The sequence below is a fragment of the Hyla sarda genome, chromosome 1 (assembly GCF_029499605.1).
Source record: "Hyla sarda isolate aHylSar1 chromosome 1, aHylSar1.hap1, whole genome shotgun sequence".
NCBI classification, from domain to species: Eukaryota; Metazoa; Chordata; class Amphibia; order Anura; family Hylidae; genus Hyla; species Hyla sarda.
In genome coordinates this window covers 86,302,561-86,313,172 of record NC_079189.1, presented here as the reverse complement: position 1 = coordinate 86,313,172, position 10,612 = coordinate 86,302,561, and the positions used below count along the sequence as shown (strand labels likewise).

Here is a 10,612-nt window from a genome sequence, read left to right as displayed (position 1 = left end):
GAGACAGGAGTCATCAGAGAGCACTTAGACAGAAAAGAAGAACTCAACTTCAGCAGCTCATAAGTACTGAAAGGATAAAAAACTGTAACAGAAGTAATTTACAAATCTGTTTAAATTTCTGGAGCCAGTTGATATATAAAAAAAATTGTTTCCTGGATAACCCCTTTAATGATGGAATAATGCCACATATTCTGGTATTCATTGATCACTTAGACCCCATTGACGTCATGTTTTCAGGGATCCATTAGGCAATACATCGGCATCCTCTCAAAAAAGGATGCCAACCTGCAGCCTGACGTGTTGCCAATGAGCCTATAGACTTCAATGGCCTGAACATACAGTGTACATTTATCATTGTCTTTAGACTATTATGTGTCTACAAAAGACGCAAAAAAGGCACAAGCAGGGTTTATTTGTGCCTTTTTTGCGCCCTTTGGTTTACACATTTCTGCTTATTTTGAGTGGCAATCCACTGATTTTACCAATACACATGAGATGGAAGGGTTTTTTAAACTGCGCCTTTTTGTAAAAAGGCGCAAAAAAGGCGAAAAGCCACCGAAAAGTCTCTAAAACTACACCAGCCCAGACTTCGCTTAGCTTTTTGGTGTATGTGAAAAGAGAGATTTCAGAAAATGTGACCTGCACAAAATTTATCACATGTTCTGTGACCATTTAATGAAATTGTTATTCCTACACATTACCAGCACACAAAATAAAGGTGTAGAAAAATGCTTCACTTACACCTACAATGATAAATGCTTCACTTACACCTACAATGATAAATGCCAGAAATGTGTAAACTGAAAGACGTAAAAAGCACAAATAAACCCTGCTTGTGCCTTTTTTGCACCTTTTCTAGACACAAAAAACTGTCTAAAGACAATGATAAATGTCAGCCTATATGTTCAGGAAAAGGACCGAACATAGTCACAGTTAGACTACGTTTGGTCCATTGAAGTCTACGGGCCTGTCAGCAACACATTCATTCCTTACTGAGCAGGACACTTTCCTTTACTAACTGAAGCTAAAATTCCATCTCTCAGCACGTTTCTAAATGATAAAAAATAGCACTTTTTAAAGTTCAGAAATCCTTTGGCTTGACATAATAAATGTAAAACTTTTGAGAACTGAGCAAATTAGTTAAAATGTATGTTTTATGTAATTCTTCACTGATGTAGTCCTCTATATCTGCTATCATAATGCACACTGGACAAATATATGGCCATGAACATGCAGGGGAAGGTTATTTATGAATATACTTCCACTTAATGGATTGTCTTATAAATCAATGAGAAACTCATGTGTACAAATCCCTTTTATTTATGCAAATATCTCCTTAAAAAAATTGATATGAAATGACTGACATATTTCAAAATGAATCTTAGCAACATTTTTTTCTTAACCAGTGCAGCTTTTACAGCGTTGTAGCCCATTCTCATTGCACGCTGTACACTTTAGAGCCTTAAAAGAGTCTGTGAAGCAGTTCCGGAACACTGACATCTTGCTTCCATGGCACACGAGACAAGGAAGGAAGCCAAACCCCCCACAAGAGGCACATGCGTGAGGGTGCTGCACTCTCTGAGTAAAAAAAAGAAAGGTTATACACAGTTAGGCTGGTAATGTGGAGCATTTTTTACCTATATTATGGCTGCAAGTATGTTTGGGTCATCAGTGGTCAGGCCTGGATTTACCGCCATAATAAAGATGTAAAATCTGCCTTTTTTTTTAAATATTCTAATATCTTAATTGTCACCTTTTAGGGCCTTGCAACAAAGCCTTTTCATATCCTAAAGCGTAAATTGTTTCAGTAAACATTTGAGAAAAAGCTGTCATGTTTGCGTACATAAGGAGCAGCACTATTTCTGTCTTTTATATCACTTGCATTTTTCATCAGTCTTACCCTTGGCATCTTTAAAGGGGTACTTCGGTGAAAAACTTTTTTTTTTTTTTTTTTTTATCAACTGGTGCCAGAAAGTTAAACAGATTTGTAAATAACTTCTATTAAAAAATCTTAATCCTTCCTGTACTTATTAGCTGCTGAATACTACAGTGGAAATTCTTTTCCGTTTGAAACACAGAGCGGTTTGCTGACCTCATGAGCACAGTGCTCTCGGCTGACATCTCTGTCCATTTTAGGAATTGTCCAGGGTAAAAGGAAATCCCCATAGCAAACATATGCTGTTCTGGACAGTTCATAAAATGGACAGAGATGTCAGCAGAGAGCACTGTGCTCATGAGGTCAGCAGACCGCTCTGTGTTTCAAAAAGAAAAGAATTTCCACTGTAGTATTCAGCAGCTAATAAGTACAGGAAGGATTAAGATTTTTTAATAGAAGTAATTTACAAATCTGTTTAACTTTCTGGCACCAGTTGATAAAAAAAAAAAGTTTTTCACCTTTAATTCTTAATTGTCCCAGAGCAAGCTTTTGCTCTTCTATGTTTCACCCTAAGAATCAGCAGCAGCAGCATGGTGGATATTATAGAGTAGAAGTTAACACTATAGTTAACACTATTAAAACTTCTATTTTTGAAAGCATTCTTATTTTGTAGCACTTTTTCATACCTGCATAAACTTTTTGCACAGTACTACAGTATAATAGAGAAAGGGTTAACACACATTATACAAAACTGTTAACAGATTAATCACCTCAATCTTCATGAGCAGGTCCTGAAGTTCTCCTGATTCATTCATTGATAGTATTTTTTCAGCACCCTGAAATAATATACAATAACAATAGAAATGTCAGCATTTTCCATTTTATATTGGTCTGATTAGTGCAGTGCAGTATAGAAATTCTAGGGATACTCTGGTGGAAAACTTTTTTTTATTTTTATTTTTTTATCAACTGGTGCCAGAAAGTTAAACAGATTTGTAAATTACTTCTATTTAGAAAAAAAAACATAATTCCAGTACTTATTAGCTGCTATACTACAGAGAAATTTCTTTTTGGATTTCTTTTTTTTTCTGTCCACGGTGCTCTCTGCTGACACCCCTGTCCGTTTCAAATCCCCATAGCAAACATATGCTGCTCTGGACAGTTCCTGATACAGACAGATGTGTCAGCAGAGAGCCTTGTGGACAAAAAAAAATATAAATCCAAAAACAAAAGAACTTTCTCTGTAATATACAGCTGCTAATAAGTACTGGAAGGATAAAGATTTTTTTAATAGAAGTACCCCTTTTAATGTACAAAAACTTGCACATATACAGTTAAGGGTATAGTACCATATAACTATATACTTTTTTTACACATTTTTTTGCCCTCCCCCCCCCCCCCCCCCCCCCGGGGGATGGAGAAGGTATAATGTTTGAAAGTGTCCACCACCGACCCAATAAGAAGTCCCCTGGGCTGGGAGCCTTACTCCCCTAGTCCTGTCTTCTCGGCTGTAGTTACGCCCTTTCAGCATGATTGACAGCCTATGTCACCGCTCTGCCCCCTAAGCAGGTGACGTAGAGCAATTACACTGGCCATGCCTGGGCTGTCAATCATGCTTTTATTTTTTATTTTCTAAATATTTTTATTGTAATCATGTAATTACAGCCCGAGCAAATAGAATAAGTGAGTATAGCTCCCCACCCAGGGTACTACTTACCGAGTGGGCAGGGGACGCTTTATAACATGATATCTTCACCATCCTCCTAGGGTGACCAAAAATGAGTAAAGAATGGAGATGAGCAAATCAAAGCTGATGAACCCGAATTAGTTACAAATTTCATGAAATATTCAATTCGCAACGAATGCGAATATCGCTGCAATTCTATTGTGCAAATCGCTTCATTAAACTCCATTTACTGTGGTCCAGGCTCCAGGGCATCTAAAATGGCAGATCCACATGTCAGTACATGGGGCAAGGAACGCTGGGAAGGTGGGAAGGGAAGGCGGGAAGGGAAGAAGGCGGGATGACCCTGAATCACATGCAAGATGCAGCCTATCAGCAGCCAGTCACCCCTGTGATGTCACAGCCCAATATATTCAGCAATTACACTGCATAGAGATAGGACGTAGTGAAGCGTATTGTACTCCCCTCATATACGTACTATGTCAGGCAGAGAAGTGCCAGAGCGTGCACAGAGGAGTGGCAGAGGCCTAAATTCCTCAGGCAGAGGTCACAGCAAACTAGGAGTGAGAGGCAGCAGGAGTCACAGCGAGAGGCCTGAGCTCCCGATATCAGCAAGCGGTCATGTCTCGACCAGCAACCCATCTGCCGTCATCGATTGGTTAACATGCTCATCCACTTAATTACAAGTGACATCTAAGACCCCCAGTCAACAGTCGGTGGGTTCCTCAAAACACAGCCCTCAGTTGGTATGGCCCGGGAACAGTCCCTGTCTTCCCATTGCCTCTGTCCTATGCTGTTCCCTTGCTGTGGGTTCAGCTCCACTATTCACAGAGGACGATCTAATGGAGGACAGTCAGCCGCTACTGCCCAGCCAAGAAGTGGAGGAGACATCCACCACTTCCTCCGCTAGGCGGGCAAGTAGTGATCAGGAGAGAGACGTGGAAGGCGTTGTTGCCAGGCTTCAGGGTCCTGAAGAAGACACTGTTGAGGAACCTGAGTAGGACATCACTGACGTGCAGACACTTGTTGATGATGATGAAGCCGATTGCAATTGGGAGCCGGGTGCAAAAGGGGCTTCATCATGATCAGGAGAAGAGGGTTGCAGGTTGCCCGTGAGGCAGCAGCTGAGCCAGCAAGGTGGTAGCATGGTTGGCAGTCAGTATGGTGGCAGAAGTGGAAATTCTGGAGTCAAATGTGTCCGGGGGAGACAACCTGCTTCGCTGCAGCCTACCTGCAGTGGAACAGGGGTTCCTGGAGACAGCGTCAATAGCAGTGAATTAGTGTGGACTGTTGGTGGGAAAATCAGCTAGTCAGTGGCAGTGGCAGTCAACATATGCTTCGCCACCATAAAGTGGCCTGGGAGAACCGTGGCTCAGATGTAGTGGTCCAGCCTGCTGCATCACCCAGTGGCACACCGCTCCCAGCCAAGATTCCACCACCTCAGCCGAAGGGAGCTGTGTGTCATACCCTCCTTGTTTGGCTCCAGATGCTCCTCCTACTTTTAGTCAGCCATGTCGCCAACAATTTATCGGCGAAGCCATGTCCAAGAGACAAAAGTATGTGCCCACTCATCCAATGGCGCAGAAGTTGAATGTGCTCCTGTCCAAGTTGCTGGTGCTGCAGTCCCTCCCTTTTCAAGTGGTGGACTCTGCACCTTTCAGAGAACTAATGGCTTGTGCCCGGCAAAGGTGAAGAGTCCCAAGCCGTCATTTCTTTGGGAAAAGGCAGTACCAGCCCTGCACAATTTTGTGGAAGAGAAGGTGGACCAGTCCTTGAGCCTGTCGGGGTGTACCAAAGTGCACGGCAGCGCCAACGTCTGGAGCTGTAACTATGGTCAGGGACAACACATGTCCTTTATGGCTCACTGGGTGAATGTGGTTCCTGCATAGCCACAACACCAACTTGGACAGGTCACGCCACTTCCTCCTCCACACTCTCAGGCTGTTGGTCCTGGGACAGTGTGCGACTCTGCCTCCTCATTCTCCACCTTGTCCTCAGCCACCACTGCCCAGACATGTCTTAGTGGCCCTTCAGCATAGCATGTGTGCAAGGCATATTGGTGTCACGCTGTTCTTCACATGGTTTGCCTTGGCATAAAGAGTCACACAGGGGAGAAACTACTAAAAGTCATTCGTAAAGAAATCGGAGCATGGCTTACTCCACGAAAACTGGAAATGGGAACCATGGTGACTGACAACGGGAAGAACATCTTGCAGGCGCTGCGACTGGAAAGGCTGAGCCATGTGCCCTGCATGGCACATGTGTTCAATCTGGTTGTGAAGCAGTTCCTGAAGTGTCCCCCCCCCATTTGCAAGACATTCTAACAAAAGGGAAGGAAACTTTGCATGCACTTCAGCCACTCGTACACCGCAAAGTACAGCCTCCTTGAGCTGCAGCGTCAGAACCGAATCCCCCAACATAGTCTGATTTGTGACATTGCCACACGTTGGAAATCCACCCTCCATATGTTGGACTGACTGTACAAAAGAGAAAAGCCATCACCGATTTCTTGATGATCCAAACAGATGGGGGTACTCCCCTGTGTAACCTCAATGTGAACCAGTGGCAGCTCATACGTGACACCTGCCGTTTGCTCAGGCCCTTTGAGGAAGCCACATTATTAGTAAGTTGCCAGGATTACTGGATGAACAACGTCATTCTACTGCTTCATTTCCTACAACACATGTTGGAAACGATGGCTGGTCAGGGCACTGGAGACGTGGCACATACACCTCACGGTCACATGAGCCCTGTGGGGGCTGAACTGGAGGAGGGGCACAGTGGAGCACAGTTTAGGTTTCGCCAAATGGGCATTTTTTCGAGTAATCTGACAGGAGAGGAGGAGCAGGAGCAGCCAGAGGAGCTAGAGGGTTATGAGGAAGGTGAGAGAGAGGTCCCAGACACACACCAAGGCAGCATGCAGTGGAGATGGAGGCAGGGAGTTCCTCCGAGTCACTTGCACAAATGGCACGATGCATGCTCACTTGCTTGTGTAGTGAAAGCCGAATTGTCACCATTCAGCAGCAGGATGACTTCTGGATCTCCACCTTATTGGACCCTCGCTACCACCACAAAATAGGGGCCTTTTTTACACCCACTGAGAGGGAGGACAAACTGACCTACCACAGAGGCATCCTATGTAGTCAGTTGGCCGATGCCTATCAGTGCCATGGTCCATCCTCTTGCAGGCCTGAATCGGGGGGCCCCCTGCGCTCACCTTCCACTGCCATGGCTGCTGGGGAGGGGTGGGGTGGCAGGAGCAGTACCAGCTCCATCAGCAGCAGCCTGAATCTACATTCGCTGATGAGTACCTTTCTTCACCCAGATAGTGAAGCAACTCATCAGCAGTAGGTAGACATGGAGCAGGACCTGAACCAGCAGGTGGAGGCATACCTTGACATGACCATGCCAACATACCTTGAAAATCCACTGGACTTCTTGGCAGCCAAACTTGATTTGTGGCCACAACTAGTAGAGTTTGCCCTGGAAAAGCTGTCCTGCCAGGCCAGCAGTGTGCCATCAGAGCAGGTGTTTAGTGCGGCGGGGGCCATAGTCACCCCAAGGAGAACTCGTCTGTCCACAAAAAATGTTGAGAGACTGACCTTTGTGAAGATGAATCTGGCATGGATCTGCCAGGATTTCCAACCACCAATGCCTGATGCATGAGTAGATTGACCATGGTGCCACACCAACACTTCACAAATATCGATAGTGCCAAACAGATTTAAGGAGCTGCTCCCCAGATACAAACATTCCTCAGCATTAGACCTTTTTTCAGCATTAGACCTTCCAGGCTGTCTCATTCAGCCACTATATGGTCTCTTCTCATGCTTCAGCCAACTCCAGGCTGTGTCATTTAGCCACTATATGGTCTCCTCATGCTTCAGCCACCTCCGGGTTGTGTCATTCAGCCAATATATGGTTTACTAATGCTGCTGGACCTAAAATTTTTTATGGTGGCACTAGCTACCATAAATCTTCAATTTGTGATGTGGAAGATGAGAAAAGGACCTCTAAAGGCGCTGAAGACTCCAATGGAATTAAACCAAAGCCAGAGATGTAGCAATAGTACAAAACACTGGGAGGTTTATTGCAATAGATAAACAATAAAGTAGATTACGCATTTCGGGGGAGCCACCCCCTTCTTCAGATCAGAATACATGCAGTGAGATATGCAGAGTTTAAATATGTACAAAATGGGCGCCAACCACTTAACATCCGGCATAGTCCGGATGTTTACATCTGGTGTCAGCATCGGCGCATCCAGCATGTGCCGGATGTTTACCTCTGACGGTCCGGACACTGCTACCGGAGATTTATGTTCTGTATGCTTGTTTCACATTTTTTACTGTATTATTAAGATGGCTTTTGTAATTTTATGTTTACAACGGTCTGATATAATTGTCAAATATGTACTGGATGTTTTTCTTAGATTCATTTATTATATTTTGTTATTGTATCATGTGACATAAACATGTTTGGCTCCTCCCACTTAAGTGGTTAGCGCCCATTTTGTACATATTTAAACTCTGCATATCTCACTGCATGTATTCTGATCTGAAGAAGGGGGTGGCTCCCCCGAAACGCGTAATCTACTTTATTGTTTATCTATTGCAATAAACCTCCCAGTGTTTTGTACTATTGCTACATCTCTGGCTTTGGTTTAATTCCATTGGAGTCTGCAGCGCCTTTAGAGGTCCTTTTCTCATATACCACATCACAAGTCCTATCAGGATTGGTCTTCCTCCTTTTCCTGTGACCTCCGGCTTAGCAGCGGTTGCAGTACTCCGTGAATTTTTGTAACCCCACTGTGGGTTGATATGCAAGTTCTGACTTGCTCTCAGGTGAGCAGCCACTACCTAGGGGTCATTTATTTTGACCATAAACTGCTGTAAGATTCCTCTCCCATACGGTATCACACGAGGCGCCTCCCTCTGGTCTCTCCTTTTTTCTTTCTACAGGTCAATAAATCTTCAATTTACATTTCAAAATTAATCTTTTAATCTTAGGGATTGGGAAGCTCTAGTGTCTGCTCATGCTGCTACCAGCTCCAGGCTGTGTCATTCAGCAACTATATGGTCTCCTCATGCTGCCAACACCTCCAGGCTGTGTCATTCATCCAATATATGGTTAACTGATGCTTCAGCCACCTCCAGGCTGTGCCATTCATCCAATATATGGTTTACTGATGCTTCAGCCACCTCCAGGCTGTGCCATTCATCCAATATATGTTTTACTGATGCTTCAGCCACCTCCAGGCTGTGCCATTCATCCAATACATGGTTTACTGATGCTTCAGCCAGCTCCAGTCTGTGTCATTCAGCAACTACATGGTTTAGTGATGCTGCTGGGACTAGGGCATTACCTATATATATGTTTATGGTAGCACTAGGTACCATACATTTTCAATTAAAATGTCAAAATTCATCTTTTATTCTTAGAGAATGTGAGGCCCTATTGTCTCCTCATTTGCCGCCAACTCCAGGCTGTGCCATTCAGACACTATATGGTCTCCTCATGCTTCAGCCAACTCCAAGCTGTGCCATTCAGCCACTACATGGTCTCCTCATGCTTCAGCCACCTCCAGGCTGTGACATTCAGCCACTATATGGTCTCTTCATGCTTCCACAAACTCCAGGCTGTGCCATTCAGCCACTATATGGTATCCTCATGCTTCAGCTACCTCCAGGCTGTGCCAATCAGACGCTATATGGTCTTCTCATGCTTCAGCCAAATCCAAGCTGTGCCATTCAGCCACTATATGGTCTCCTCATGCTTCAGCCACCTCCAGACTGTGCCATTCAGACACTATATGGTCTCCTCATGCTGCCAACACCTCCACGCTGTGTCATTAAGACACTATATGGTCTCCTTATGCTTTAGCCACCTCCAGGCTGTGTCACTTAGCCAATATATGGTTTACTGATGCTTCTGGGCCTGGGCTGAAAATTTTTGTGGTAGCACTAGCTACCTTAAATCTTCAATTAAAATTTAAAATTCATCTTTTAATCTTAGGGATTGTGAAGCCCTAGTGTCTGCTCATGCTGCTGCCAGCATCAGGCTTTGTCATTCAGCAACTATATGGTCTCCTCATGCTGCCAACACCTCCAGGCTGTGTCATTCATCCAATATATGTTTCACTGATGCTTCAGCCACCTCCAGGCTGTGCCATTCATCCAATAAAGGGTTTACTGATGCTGCTGGGCCTAGGACATTACCTATATATGTTTATGGTAGCACTAGGTACTATACATCTTCAATTGAAATTTCAAAATTCATCTTTTATTCTTAGAGATTGTGAGGCCCTATTGTCTCCTCATCTGCCGCCAACTCCAGACTGTGCCATTCAGATACTATATGGTATCCTCATGCTGCCACAAACTCCAGGCTGTGCCATTCAGCCACTATATGGTGTCCTCAGGCTTCAGCCAATTCCAGGCTATGCCATTCAGACACTATATGGTCTCCTCATGCTTCAGCCAACTGCAGGCTGTGCCATTCAGCCACTATATGGTCTCCTCATGCTTCAGCCACCTCCAGGCTGTGCCATTCAGCCACTATATGGTCTCTTCATGCTGCCACAAACTCCAGGCTGTGCCATTCAGCCACTATATGGTATCCTCATGCTTCAGCTACCTCCAGGCTGTGCCAATCAGCCACTATATGGTCTCCTCATGCTTCATCCAAATCCAGGCTGTGCCATTCAGCCACTATATGGTCTCCTCATGCTTCAGCCACCTCCAGGCTGTGCTATTCAGACACTGCATGGTCTCCTCATGCTTCAGCCAAATCCAGGCTGTGCCATTCAGCCACTATATGGTCTCCCCTAGACATGTGCAGAACCAAAAATTTCAATTTTTTTCATTTTGTTCGTCTTCAAAAAAATTTCAGTTCTGTGAATATTCGGAATGCTGTGCATTCGTCATATTCGGTTTTCAGATGCATCCGTGAAATTTTTTTTGTTTTCGGATGCATTCGTTTAAAAAACGAATGCATTTGCTAAAAACAACAAAGGCATTCGTTAATTCTGATTTTTGGTTCTGCACATGTCT

General features: G+C 44.3%; 1 protein-coding gene across 1 annotated transcript in view; it reads right to left on the bottom strand.

Moving 5' to 3' along the window:
• Window positions 1-1,316: 1,316 nt before the first annotated feature.
• GRXCR1 (glutaredoxin and cysteine rich domain containing 1) overlaps window positions 1,317-10,612 on the bottom strand; it is a 101,508-nt gene continuing 92,212 nt past the window's right edge. The window contains exons 3-4 of the mRNA XM_056553188.1: window positions 2,647-2,712; window positions 1,317-1,578 (exon numbers count right to left, since the gene is read on the bottom strand). Of these exons, the coding sequence (XP_056409163.1) occupies window positions 1,399-1,578; window positions 2,647-2,712 (246 nt within the window). The 3' untranslated portion in view covers window positions 1,317-1,398. The remainder of the gene's footprint in view (window positions 1,579-2,646; window positions 2,713-10,612) is intronic.